General features: G+C 40.9%; 1 protein-coding gene across 1 annotated transcript; it reads right to left on the minus strand.

Annotated features, from left to right (window-relative positions):
- Nucleotides 1-1,161: 1,161 nt before the first annotated feature.
- Nucleotides 1,162-8,139, minus strand: LOC110521984 (probable G-protein coupled receptor 132). The gene is made up of 2 exons (XM_021600007.2): nucleotides 7,867-8,139; nucleotides 1,162-3,745 (listed from the first exon to the last, which is right to left on the minus strand). The coding sequence occupies exons 1-2, from the start codon at nucleotides 7,907-7,909 to the stop codon at nucleotides 2,667-2,669; spliced, it is 1,122 nt and encodes a 373-aa protein (XP_021455682.2). The 5' UTR covers nucleotides 7,910-8,139; the 3' UTR covers nucleotides 1,162-2,666.
- Between the last annotated feature and the right edge of the window lie 7,327 nt (nucleotides 8,140-15,466).

Below are 15,466 nucleotides of genomic sequence, written 5' to 3' on the forward strand. Positions count from 1 at the left end.
TTTAACTTCCTGACTGATGTCTTGAGATGTTGCTTCAATATATCCACATAATTGTCCTCCCTCATGATGCCATCTATTTTGTGAAGTGCACCAGTCGCTCCTGCAGCAAAGCACCCCCACAACATGATGCTGCTACCCCCGTGCTTCACGGTTGGAATGGTGTTCTTCGGCTTGCAAGCATCCCCCTTTTTCCTCCAAACATAACGATGGTCATTATGGCCCAACAGTTCTATTTTTGTTTCATCAGATCAGAGGACATTTCTCCAAATGTACGATCTTTGTCCCCATGTGCAGTTGCAAACCGATATATTTAGATTTTTCCATGATGTCAAGCAAAGAGGCACTAAGTTTGAAGCTAGGCCTTGAAATAAATCCACAGGTACACCTCCAATTGGCTCAAATGATGTCAATTAGCCTATCAGAAGCATCTAAAGCCATGACATAATATTCTGGAATTTTCCAAGCTGTTTAAAGGCACAGTCAACTTAGTGTATGTAAACTTCTGACCAACTGGAATTGTGATATAGTGAATTATAAGTGAAATAATCTGTCTGTAAACAATTGTTCGAAAAATGACTTGTGACATGCACAAAGTAGATGTCCTAACCGACTTGCCAAAACTATAGTTTAACAAGACATTTGTGGAGTGGTTGAAAAACGAGTTAATGACTCCAACCTAAGTGAATGTAAACTTCCGACTTCTACCACCAGCGAAACCACATATAGTAATTCATACACGCAGTATCATTAACCATTTAATTAAATCTGTCCACCTTAATGAACTTTGTTTACATAAATGTGACAACCAAAATGAAGGCCTGGGAAGAGCTAGACCTAACAGTTTTATGTATTTTTTGTCAGCGAAAACGAAAATGAGAAAAGTTCCAAACCACAATCTTACCGGATCCTCTTTCTGTTGACACAGCTCTTAAACACACTTTCATCTGCACGTTCAGAGATGTAAGATAATTTGTGACACTAACAGAGTTTTTTCCATCTCACGAAAGTGTGCCAACTAAAAAATCTGACAGTGTATTAGCGCAGGAATGCTTTTTTTGGTGCTATTTTATGTGTTACCCTTTTAGTGTGAAACTCCTCACCAGTAATAGAAAGATTAATATGTGCAGACATCCACTTCAATAATGAAACTGAAATGAGACATTTTACTTCAAATGTTTACTTAAAAATGTTCAGAAACAGTATAAATAATATTCAAGAAGTGCAATTTTCTAATAAAAAGAACAAACTTTTGCTTTTTTACAAACTTTTACAATGGTCTGCAATATAGGAGGAAAAACACCAAAGTATATAAAATGTTATATTGCGGCTATAAAAGGTTATATGAAGATTATGTCTTGACTTATATTTACATTGTTACAAAACACTTAACACCTAAAACATGACGAATACTACAATTGTGCTTGCTTTCAAAATACACTTGATTAAAGTTTAAGAACATGATGTAGATCTATGCATCTACTGTGAAACACAATATCTATGTATTGCAACATAACATATTGGATTAGCTTTTGCACGATTTACTTAACAAATACTGTTCCTCCAAAGGAAAACACATTATTTCATAGAAAAGCTTCAGTAATAGACAGTTTTGTAGAAGCTTCTCACTCCTACATTAGCAGCAGAGAGGCACGTTTCAAACTTGTCTTTCATATGGACACAAATAACTGCTGAGTTTGTCAAAACATTGGCAAATCCTTAATCTGGGGATGAAGAGCCAAAATACAACTCAATTGATTCAATGCTACAAAGGCTCTGGGAATCAAGGCCCTGTGTGATAACTCGCAAACAATCAGGGATAGCTAACAAGGCGTTAGGCTACAATATGCTGTCCTAACATTCGAAAATGTTACCAAGGTGTCATCGTCCACTGAACCCCCTTTCATCCTCAAAAGAGTCAGAGTTAGTCTTACCAAAAACGATAAATCTGTAGCTAATATTGACGTTTTTTCCTAATTCTACATCTATCTAAGGTGTGTTTATGAAAATCGTAATGTGCACGAAAATTTGCTAGCTAGCTAGTGTCTGCTTGCTGGCTGAACCAACTTGCTGGCTGAACTCAGATCCATCCATATGAAACTAAGGGATGCTAACAACGCCAGTTCACAGAGACACTCAGATCTTTCACTTTAAAAATGTATGTCAAACAAAAACCAATGACTGCAAAGTTAAACAAACCATACAACTCTATGCACAATGAGTGCGTCAAACAATTTCCACAGACAATTTGACAAAAACACATTTACTTGATAAACAGTGCAGGTGCAAAGTTGGATAACAGAATGATGGTTTGTGCTGTTTGTGCCGTCATTCTCTTATCAAACTTTGCAACATTTGCTGTTAGATAGATGGCTCCTGGCAACTGCGAGTCTTGTTAGAATGATGCCATCAATAAGGAGACAATGCCCCTGCTTGAACCGTTTCAATGATATCATTTAAGATTTTAGTCAGATGTTTCCATCTATACCCCAAACATAGCAAGAGCAATTTGGGGTTCCACCTGGCTCTATGCTGATTCTGTTTAATATTCCAGAGTACCTGCAAGTCACCAGTCCAGGGTTCCTTCAGTAGTCACACCTGCATATCCCTCTGGCTCCCATAGTTTGAGCATACATACTGTACATCGAACCCCTAACCTTCCTCTGCCATCAACGACCGTGCTTTTCCCCCTCTTGTGTGGCGGCCGCCACTTCTGATGAGTTCTTGGAGTTGTGCATCTTGTGCTGGCTGCTGTCGGTGGAACGTGGCCGCAGGGTGGCTCGCCCGCGGAGGCCTGCAAGGCCGCGACGTAGCTCCTTGCGGATGTTGTCGCTGGAAAGCACATAGAGGATGGGGTTGATGGCGCTGTTGAAGGTGGACAGGCCCAGGGAGATAGTGTAAGGGGTATAGAGGCTTTCCTGGAAATGGCAATTCTGCAGCTCGGGGAAGTGGAAGGTGACCGCACGCAGCAGCAGAATGACATGGTATGGCGCGAAGCACACCAGGAAGAGGACCACCACGGCGAACGCCAAGTAGCGCACCCGCTCCTTCTGGCACTGCCTTAGCCCTGTGCTAGCCTGCACGTTGGCCAGGATGGCACGGTTAGTGACCACAAGCACAACCAGGGGGAACAGGAAGCCAATGACGAAGCGGGCATAGTTGAAACCCGTCACAGTGGACGTGCCCTTGCCTGGCTCGAAGCAGCGCCGCTGCCCCTCTGCCGCATCGCCCTCTGGCATGGTAAACACCGGCACGTGGCCCACGAACACCACCAAGACGATGGCCACGGTAACTGCAACCGCCAGTCTCTGTCGCCGAAGGCCGCGCGACTCCACGGCGTAGACCACGGCCACGTATCTGTCACTGGAGACGCAGCACAGCAGGAAGATGCTGATGTACATGTTGTTGAAGAAGAAATAGCCTGTCACCTTGCAGGCCATGGAGCTCCAGCGCCATTGGTGGCCCGCGTTCACGTAGTTGGCCCACATGGGCAGGGTGCAGAGGTACATAAGGTCACACACGGATAGACTCAACAGGTAGATGCCCAGGACATTTTTGCGGCGCACCTGGAGGAAGGTCAGGTAGACAGTAACGATATTGGCAGGCAGCCCGATGACCAGCACTACACTGTAAAGCACCACCAGGGGCACGCGGTCCTCTTCGTAGTTCGGGGTGCACGGGGGAGCATCAGTGCTCCAGTTGATGGCAGCCACGCTGGTCTGAGTCACAGTCGGGTCATGCATGGTGTCTGAAGGGTAAAGAGAGAGAGGGGAAATAAGAAGTCACATTTCCCATTTCAGGATGCCAAAATGTATGTAAATACAAATGAGGAAATCACAAGATTAACTCTAAATCACTCTATTTGCTGACCCTATTTCCAGAGACATTTCCAGGTTATTCATATTGGCTGGATATCTGCAGAACAAATCATGCTTATAGATGGCCTTTGGTTGTAAGGCAACATAATAAAGGTATTTTAATATTGATCACAATTAGAGTTTTAATGGTTTATTTCAAAGCTTTTTTTTGGTCTTTGTCTTCTGTTAATGTGATAGACTTTACCTAACTTACATACACATACAGAGACATACACATAATTACCCTCTGTATTCACAGGAAAGGCCATTTAACCCTCCCTTAGGGGCCACTAAAGGACCAATGAGTAAGTTGCTCAAGGATACAGAGGCTGAGTCATATGCATTGTGGGTCACATGCATGATTATGTGCGACTGTCCAAATGTGGCAACATGGTTTATAGTCAGCCCTCGGCTTTATGAAAATGTGCATGTGAGTTGTCAAGGAATATTCAGAAAACATTGCACTTAGCATGTTGAATTGTTAGCATGTTAAAGCTCTTCTTTGCTGATAAACAATTAGCAAGCAACCAAAGACAACACGGTAAACAAGTAATACCACAACTCCGTCAGAGGCTAAAATATTGACCCTGGTTGATGTATCTCAACTGAAACCTACTTTCTGTTAACTAACCTCGATGACATTCTATTCTTGACCAGAGTGGAAGAATGGAAGAAAATGGAAGAGAACGCACTGAAACAAAAGAGGGACCTCGAACAGAAGCGCTCATTTTCGTTTTCCGTTGTGTGAACACAACCCTAGGTTTGTAAAGGGAGACAGTACTGGACTGCCCCTTTAGATGTCTGGCTTCCTCACGGTTTGTTCTTTACTTTAACGTTAGGGGCTGTTTCCACTGTAGCCCTATACTTCTCTTTCTGGGGATTGCCTCATACTTTCTGAGAGAAATGGTGTCCTTTCAGAAATTGCTTTCCAAATAAAGCTATATCTAGACCTAATTGTAACACCGCCCTAGAGTATTTCTCTCCCTCCTCTCAGAAATCGTTTTTCTAATACTTGTAACACTGCTCATTCTTCTATACTGAACAAAAATGTCAACGATTTTACTGAGTTACAGTTCATATAAGGAAATCAATTAATTAAAATAAATTAATTAGGCCCTATATCGATTTCACATGACTTGGCAGGGGAGCAGCATGGCTGGGCCTGGGAGGGAATAGGCCCACAAACTTGAGAGCCAGGCCCACCCAGTGAGGAGCCAGACCCAAAGCCCGATGTGAAGGTACTGGGCTGGCATGGTTACACGTGGTCTGCATTTGTGAGGCCGGTCGATATGAACATAACACTCTGGTGGACATTCCTGCAGTCAGCATGCCAATTGCATGCTCTCTCAAAACTTGAGACTTCTGTGGCATTGTAGTGCACTTTTTTGTCCCCAGCACAAGGTACACCTATGTAATGACCATGCTGTTGAACCAACTTCTTGATATGCCAAACCTGTCAGGTGGATGGATTACTTTGGCAAAGGAGAAATACTAACAGGGATGTAAACCCATGTGTGCACAAAATGTGAGAGAAATAAGCTTTTTGTGCATATGGAACATTTCTGGGATCTTTTATTTCAGCTAATGAAAAATGGGACCAACACTTAACATGTTGCATTTATATTTTTGATCAGTATAATTGTATTATTTAACCTTTTCATCCCCTATTTTCTTAGCAACATCTGTGCCTGAAAAGAAAGACCACAACAGAAATCTAACCACACACACAACAGAGCTCTAACCGTATGAGGTGTAGGCTACGACCAGCTTTTAACCACTCACAGCAAAACAACAACTCTAAACCAGAACCCACCCCCACCAGTTCTCTCTCGCTCTTGCTTCCGCCTCTTATCCAAGCCCCCAAGCTTAACAAGGCATCTCCTGAAAAATTCATAACACATCTCAGAGGAGAAAGGAGGGGAAATGCTGTAGATGGAAAAACAAGTGCACCACTTAACACTGATGACATGTGAATGATAGATATCATAGTCATCAAATATATTAGATTAGAATAAATCTGAAATCTAATGAAGATTTATACCTACAAATTACTGAGATTGGAGGAGGTTTTGCAATTAATCAATGAATGAGGACATGATGAATTAAGGTATTTTTGAACAACATACTAGCCAACTGGTGATAACCAGTTCAGGCATTTTAATTGTTGAGTGACCTGAGTCAAAGGAGTGATTTAATTCAACTTCACCCTAAGCCAAGGCAAAGAGAGTCTTACATCTAGCTTGTGTTTTTTTTTTTACTGAAAATGTCGGAGGTTTAACCCTGCAGTCACACAGCTGACAGTCCCTGTGATGTGCTGAGGAGAAATGGTTCAACACAGTTTTTACTTGAAACAATCTTTACTTGATAAAATAATATAATCACTTCAGAAATGAGTATAGGTCAAGAAGCCTTGTTTTACCATTTTACTTGTGACCGGTACAATCACCGCGAACAAGAGCAACACTCATCTGTGGCTGTTCAATATCGATGCTTAAATAAGTGATTGTTCATTTCCCAGTTACATTTAAAATAAGATGGCTTAATGAATGGATCACTACAGAATTGGAAAAACAAGCCTCAGGGAGCTCAGGGAGCTCACTTGCCTGGCAAGTGAGACAAGGAGCTGGTACTGTAGATTAGACAAATGTACATTTGAATCATTAATACAGTACTACAAGTAATGTATATTAATTTTACATGAAATTTACCATTCGGAATTCATAGCCCAGGCTGTATAGCTTCTACTGAACAATGGACCATGACATTGGTTCAGTCAGTGCATTGACATTATATATATATATATATATATATATATATATATATATATATATATATATATATATATATATATACTGAACAATGTATATATATGTATTATCTCTGAAACCAAGCTTGTGCGCTGAAATAGAATCCCCACTAGATAGACACTTTGGATCGATATTGAAAGAAAGCGGGGTTACTCGGCCTTCTGTAAGGCTTTGTCTTCATTGTGTTACATGCTCTGTTTCCTGACACACATCAACGGTTAAGGAGGACACGATTACTTTCGGAGAAAAAGTAACATTTTCTCAATGTATCGCCTGCCATAAGTGAGAGGGATGCACGCTCATTTCACACCCGTTAATCTCGGTGCTCCGGACATATTTGGGGAGAGGAGGTCTCAGGGCCTCTTTCAACTCACTTGATATTTTGAATGGGAGACATGTGGGTCGTGTAGATCTACATTGTATCTAGACTAGCCAGTGTACGGGATGGGACACACGTGATTATGAGAATAGGGTTAAGATATAACTGGCCGAGTTTGCGTGTCGTGGCCTTTTTCAGTAGCATTCCTTCCCTCTGGACAGAATTAGTGTCACATTACTTGGCATCAAATGTCAACAAGTCAACGTATATTTTTATAAACAACATGCACTACAAGGTTACAACAACAACCTGACTGATGAAAAATATTTGACTATTTTTGATTTCAGCTGTGATTTTGGAACAAAAACAGACAAGGCATTGCCAGACAATTTCAATTAAACTTACAATGACATATAGTCATTACATATTGATAATCCCTTTGTTTCCAATAACAAATAACACACTAAATCAACAAGGTGGCAAGCTGAACAGCTACGTTATGCTTGCTTATTTTATTGGGCACGTAATACTGAATAGCCGCCTAGAATGTATAATCACAATTGCTTTCTAATACTAAAAAAAATATATAAGAAAGCAGGCTAACCACCAATACTCACTATTTTATTTCATTTCCATGTATGGGTAAAATTACCCAATATCGGCTACAACAATAACAGCAAATGCAGCAGACCCCCAACGGAGTTCTCAACCACCCACCCATAGATGAATGAGTGACTATTGCTCGTGACTACCAGTGACTGAGGTGACCTGCACTGCGAAGGAACGCGCACTAACGACCTGGACCAGAGCTGATGTTAAATCAATCATTTCCTAAAAGTTACAATTATCACCATCACACGTATCAACATTTGTCAGATAAACTCACCGTTTAGCTGTATCGTCTCTTGAAATCTGTAAAAAGTGTTCATTCATTGCTGTCTGCAAGAGATGCTTGTTCCATCTTCATACATGCTCCATTCAGAAACCGTTAAAAAGCTGTCTGCACGTCCACCTACGCGCACAGGGAGGTCCTAGCCCTCCCGCTCTCAAGTGTCACGTGGTTTGATATAGTAATATCAAGTGACAGACAATGATTAATTTATTGCTCCAGTGAACTCTGGCTACCACCTCCTCATAAATTGCAATTACTTATTGAAAAAGACATGCATAAGCACATGCAATATTTTTTTGCGCTGTATACAACTACATTTATTTTACCTGCTTGGCAATCTGGCTTTATTTAACAAATCTCTACAATATAAATTAATAGTGTACATATGTGGCTATTGAATTAATCCAACATTTCGTTTTAAACAACAACAAAAAAATAACCCTACAATAAATGAATCGGGCTACATGCAACTGAGCTGCAAAAGTGAATAGCCTACAGACAATAAACTCCACTGATAACAGACTAGTAAAGTTAACTATTTGAATTTCGGTTGGTTTCAGAGCTCAATTTGTAAAACAAAACCTGGTATCATTTACTCAATGGTTAATGATTAAAAAGTGCAAGCCATTGCACAATATGTTAGAGCCATCACCAGGAGCCATATCTGAGCTAACTGCTCTGAAATGTGTGTTGATGTTCTTTACTTAGTCTTCTGTGTAAAAACAGAAGGACATGCATTAGTGTTAGCATTTAGACAATGCCGAAGGATATTGTTTAAGTAATTAAATAGACTATGGCAATGGTTAGTGGGATCACTGCATGTGTTGTTCTGAACTTGCCCCACCCCTGAACATACTTGCAGCCTAAAAACCTAGATAAAATTGCACAAAAACATGGCCAAAAATAAGACAGCACAAAGACATGTTTTCAAAAGCTATAGAGGAACTGAAAGAATAAAAGGAGAAAGAATTCTCAATCCAAATAACTTACATTCCATTCCAAGATGGCGTAGCAGTCAGACGTCTTTGTCGTCGTCTTGTCGTGTCCCATGTATATATCTTTTTAGATATTTTTCTTCGCAAATCTTTTAAATATTTTTCTAAACCTCAACTTCAAAATACTCTCCTGCAACCCGCCTCACCCAATGTGGTGTGGATCTGTTTTTTCTCAGGTATTTTTCTTTACTTCTGAACTGGAATCCCCCAACAGAAACTAGCCAGCTCACTAGCTACTAGCTAGTAGTCAGCTAACCACTGCTAGCGGTCATCAGCTAACCTTTAGCTCGGAAAACTCTCGTCAGTTTGCACAACGCAATTCAAACCATAGCATACCGGACCTATTTTCTCTCCATATCCCCAGATTCCTACCACAAGCTCTAAACCTTTTCACCTGGATCATCACAGCTAGCTAGCTGCAATCCGAGTGGCTACTCCTGGCTAACGTCTCTGTCCCGAAGCAAGCACCAATTAGCCTGGAGCTAGCCCCATCTCCCGGCTAGCTGAAGAGGTCCATCAGCCACTCTGGGCCTACTGTATTATTGATTGTATGTTTGTTTATTCCATGTGTAACTCTGTGTTGTTGTATGTGTCGAACTGCTTTGCTTTATCTTGGCCAGGTCGCAGTTGCAAATGAGAACTTGTTCTCAACTAGCCTACCTAGTTAATTAAATAAAGGTGAAATGAAAATAAATAAAAAACAATACCTATTTTGCCAATTGGCCCGGACCCCTTTTACTGCCGGTACGGAGCTCCTTCACGACTGGACTACCGACATAATCTGCCCGAGGGGGGTTATTCAGCTGTCTAAAGCATATCGGACTGTTAGCTGAATAGGTTCATTGGCCAATTTCTTGGGCCACTATACCTATTTTGCCAATTGGCATGGACCCCTTTTACTACACGAAGCCCTGCTTATCCATCACGACTGGACTACTGACTAATCTGCCCAAGTTTTTTTTTCTCCAACAGGCCCATCTGTCACGACGTCCCCTGAATGCCCATCTGCTAGCCCGCTAGCTGCGGGACTGATACCTGAAGAGATCCATTGGCCAATTTCTTGAGCCACTATACCTATTTTGCCAACTGGACTGGAACCCTTTGCTAAACGGAACCTTACTAATCCATCAAGACTGGTCTATCGACGTAACCGCAGGAGGCTCTGCATGAGGAGGCCATAACAGACTTCCTCCGTTGTGACGTCCCTCTAAGGCTCTTCTGCCAGCTTGCTAGCCCCGGCCTGCTAGCTGTCTGAATCGTCGCGTCTCCAGCCAGCCAAACTACTCACTGGACCCCTATGATCACTCGACTACGCATGCCTCTCCCTAATGTCAATATGCCTTGTCCATCACTGTTCTGGTTAGTGATTATTGTCTTATTTCACTGTCGAGCCTCTAGCCCTGCTCAATATGCCTTAGCCAACCCTTTAGTTCCACCTCCCACACATGCGGTGACATCAGCTGGTTTACATGTTTCTAGAGACAATATCTCTTTCATCATCACTCAATGCCTAGGCTTACCTCCACTGTATTCACATCCTACCATAACTTTTTCTGTACATTATGCCTTGAATCTATTCTATCGCACCCAGAAACCTGCTTATTTTACTCTCAGTTCTGAAAGTAATAGACGACCAGTTCTTATAGCTTTTAGCTGTACACTTATCCTACTCCTCCTCTGTTCCTCTGGTGATGTAGAGGTTAATCCAGGCCCTGCAGTGCCTAGCTCCACTCCCATTTCCCAGGTGCTCTCATTTGTTGACTTCTGTAACCGTAAAAGCCTTGGTATCATGCATGTTAACATTAGAAGCCTCCTCCCTAAGTTTGTTTTATTCACTGATTTAACACACTCTGCCAACCCGGATGTCCTAGCCGTGTCTGAATCCTGGCTTAAGAAGACCACCAAAAACCCTGAAATTTCCATCCATCCGACATTTTCCGACAAGATAGAACTGCCAAAGGGGGCGGAGTTGCAATCTACTGCAGCGATAGCCTGTAGAGTTTTGTCTTACTATCCAGGTCTGTACCCAAACAATTTGAGCTTCTACTTTTAAAAATAAGTCTCTCACTGTTGCCACTTGCTATAGACTACCCTTTGCCCCCAGCTGTGCCCTGGACACCATATGTGAATTGATTGTCCCCCATCTATCTTCCGAGCTCGTGCTGCTAGGTGACCTAAACTGGGACATGCTTAACACAATCCTAAAATCTAAACTTGATGCCCTCAATCTCACACAAATTATCAATGAACCTACCAGGTACATCCCCAAATCCGTAAACATGGGCACCCTCATAGATATCATCATAACCAACCTGCCCTCTAAATACACCTCTGCTGTTTTCAACCAAGGTCTCAGCGATCACTGCCTCATTGCCTGCATCCGTAATGGGATTGCGGTCAAACAAAACCCCTCATCACTGTCAAACGCTCCCTAAAACACTTCAGCAAGCAGGCCTTTCGAATCGACCTGGCCCGAGTATCCTGGGAGGATATTGACCTCATTCCGTCAGTAGAGTCACTAAATGTACAGGCTGTACCGCCCAGCTTCACCCTATACCACCTAATTCGGACTACAGATCAAGACTGTAATTAACCGAATTGGGTGTATTAGTTCTAGGCTGGAACAAAAGCCTGCACGCATGTCTGCCCTTCAACGTAACTCAGTGGTCATTGACTCTGACTTTCCTCTAAATCAGTTACTCGTACCACTGATTTAACTAATTCAGGTTTTTATGTGTATCTGATTAGTAAACTCTAGTGTGATCTGTAAGTGTTGCGCTAGAGGCAGTCCATGGTTGGTAATAGAAAAGCTCTCAGATCATGTGACTGAGGCCAACCTGTGATGATGACTATAGATGACTGTAGGGTGAAGTTGCCCATAGACACGATACTGCTTTACTTTAGCATTTTTCCCACTAATGGTTCAGGTTAGGATTGGGGGAGGGGAAGCCGATCCTAGATCTGTACCTAGGGGAAATTTCACCCTAGAGCCTATTTTACCGAGTTACTGAGGATTTCCTCCGATCTTCTTGTCCTCAGGCAAACCTTTCCACGTTTCCCCAGTACAAAATCAACTGCTGCTGGTCCTTCAGCAAAATAACCACCAATCAATCAATCAATTAAGTTACATAACAATAAATTGAATGTGGGTCGTTCCACGAATAGAGTAACCAGCTAACAAACATTCCAACAACTTTAGAGAACCTTCCCTTAAGAGTCTCATTAGGTCATTAACTAACATTTTCATAGTACTGTTCCTGTTATGTGCAAGGAATATTTCCAAGAGACCATTCCCTTAATGTCAAATAGAACTTACCCAGAATGTGGTTACCATGTTATCAGATGTTAACGTTCTATACTCGTTAAATGAGAACATTGCAATAACAGTCATGTTTCAAGTTCTGTGGATTAAGAGAATATTCCATCAACATCCCATCAAATAACATGGCGCAGCTCAGAGTAAATATTTATTGCATTTTCCTTTTCCAAATGGGTGGTAATTTAGAATGCAATAGATACTGTATTTACGATAGCCCAGCTTATTCCCTTTGTTCCTCAGTCTTCCCGCTCCTTCACTCGACCCAGCCCCTTTTATTTTGTGTAACAAGCTTTCATATCTGTTCCACCCTCTAGGGACATTTTCTTTTATGATGTAATTTGTAATCAAGGTATGATTAATTGTATGTATGTGTAATTCTGAGTGATTAGTTAGGTATTTAGTAAATAAATAATTAAACACAATTTTGTATTGCTGATTCAACTTGTTAGCCAGAGTTTGTGCAGATAAAATAATGTCAACTTTCAGATGAGACTGAATTAAGATGATGATTGTTGTTGACTGCTATTGATGTAAAATATTACTAGGTCTTTAAGAGTTTATTAGGAAGATAACAGCTCTATAAATATTTTTAGACGCTAGCGTCCCACCTCGACAACAGCCAGTGAAATTGCAAAACAACAGAAATCCCGTAATTAAAATTCCTCAAACATACAAGTATTATCCACTATTTTAAAGATAAACTTCTTGTAAATCCAACCACAGTGTACGATTTCAAAAAGGCTTCACTGCGAAAGCACACCATGTGATTATGTTAGGTCAATACCTAGTCACAGAAAACCATATAGCCATTTTCCAGCCAAGGAGATGGCTCACAAGTCAGAAATAGCGATTCAATTAATCACGAACCTTTGATGATCTTCATCAGATGGCACTCATAGGACTTCATGTTACACAATACATGTATGTTTTGTTCGATAAAGTTCATATTTATATCCAAAAATCTCAGTTTACATTGGCGCGTTAAGTTCAGAAATGCATTGTCTCAAACAAACATCCGGTGAAAGTGCAGAGAGCCACATCAAATTACAAGGAGAAACAAGAAAGGCGCATTCCCGATCAGGCGCATGGCTGATGTCTGGACATTTCCACTGGCCTCCCTCATTTTTCAGAGTAAAAGTCCGAAACAATGCCTAAAGACTGGCCACATGTAGAGGAAGCCACAGAGCTCATGAACTGGGTCCTAAGTCTTTGTATGGTGGATAGGCTTTCAATGGAAAAACAGCCTTTCAAGATAATAGTACTTCCTGGTTGGATTTTCCGCGAGTTTTCACCTGCCATATCAGTTCTGTTATACTCACAGACATTATTTTAACAGTTTTGGAAACTGTAGAGTGTTTTCTATCCATTTTCTATCCATATCCTATCTTCCTATCTTCTGAGTAGCAGGCAGTTTAATTTGGGCACGCTTTTCATTAAAAATCATGCAATAACCTATTGGAAATAGGTTAGGGTACAGGTTAGGGTACAGCATGAATTCTGTTAGCATGAGACAATGCTCTAAAAAATATATAGATATATGCTTCTGAAAGTAATGTACAGCTTACTTAAAAAAGTAACTGTATAAGATTACAATACTTGAAGACAGTAACTTGTTATGTTACTCCGTTACTCATAAAAGTAATAAATTGCTATATTATAAACTGGGTGGTTCAAGCCCTGAATGCTGATTGGCTGACAGCCATGGTATATCAGACCGTATACCACGGGTATGACAAAAATTACATTTTTACTGCTCTAATTACAATGGTAACCAGTTTAAAATAGCAATAAGACACCTCTGCGGTTTGTGATATAAGGCTAATATACCACAGCTAAGGGCTGTATCCAGGCACTATGCGTTGCGTCGTGCATAAGAATAGCCTTTAGCCATGGTATATTGGCCATATACCATGCCCCCTCGTGCATTATTGCTTAATTATAAACTGGGTGGTTCGAGCCCTGAATGCTGATTGGCTGAAAGCCTTGGTATAGCAGACCGTATAGCACGGGTATGACAAAACATTTACTTGTACTGCTCTAATTACATTGGCACCCAGCTTATAATAGCAATAAGTCACCTTGGGGGTTTGTGGTATATTGGCCATATACCACACCCCCTCTGGCCTTATTGCTTAAATATATTACTGTAAGTAATTATTACCCCCAACACAGAGTTTTGTTGCAATTTGTCTATTTTTCCTCATTAAAACTTAGAGATGGCATCATCATTGATTAAATGTAAGGAAGTACAGACATGCAACTATAAATAAAGTATTTCTGATATTATTATAATATCTATCAGAAGCAACACTACCAGGAATGTAACAGATATAAATGCAATAAAGAATGCTGATGCGATTCCTTTTCTGACACAAGTTGTTCTACATCAGTAGTACTCATTGCGCGGCCTGCGAGCCCTTAATTTGCGGCTCGCGATGATTTTCCCATTTTCCATTCATAATGTATAACAATGATACAATTTAATGTGTTTAATGCAGGCCTGAATCACTTCATTGAATATATCTATTGTTCCCTGGACGACAGATAGATGGCAATGTAACGCAGCTGTTGAACAGAAAGGCCGAAATAGAATGTTTGCTGAAATAGAGCACAACTGCTCAGCTACAGCGATCGACACATCAGTTTGCTACTAGCTAATTTTGCAGTCTGGTCGACATGGATCAACTTAATGTAAAAAAGAAACAAAAATCTATTGACAATGAAAATGTGGGAGAAGAGCTGGAGAACAAGGTGACAGTTATAAACGAACAACCACCAGAGAAGGATACAGTCGATTCAAGAACTCAACGTTCCAAGAGATGGACAGACAAGTACATTTTTGTACTGCATGATGGGACTAGCTCACCATGTCTTATTTGCCCGTTTTAAACGAGCAAATTCAGAGCAACATTTCCAGCCACACAATGCCAACTTTGACAAAACATATCTGCCACAAAGCAACTTCAGAAACAACAAAATAACGCAACTCAAAGGACCGCTCAAAGAACAACAAATGATGGGCAGATCTATCACTGTTGCAGAGAGAACCACAGAGGAAACATATGAGATTCAAATCAAAATCAAATCAAAGTTTATTTGTCACGTGTGCCGAATACAACAGGTGTAGACCTAACAGTGAAATGCTCACTTACAGGCTCTAACCAATAGTGCGAAAAAAAAGGTATGTGTGTAGGTAAGTAAAGAAATAAAACAACAGTAAAAAGACATTTGAAAATAAGAGTAGCAAGGCTATATACAGATACCCGTTAGTCAGGTTTAT

The sequence above is a fragment of the Oncorhynchus mykiss genome, chromosome 4 (genome assembly GCF_013265735.2).
Source record: "Oncorhynchus mykiss isolate Arlee chromosome 4, USDA_OmykA_1.1, whole genome shotgun sequence".
In the NCBI taxonomy this organism is placed as follows: domain Eukaryota; kingdom Metazoa; phylum Chordata; class Actinopteri; order Salmoniformes; family Salmonidae; genus Oncorhynchus; species Oncorhynchus mykiss.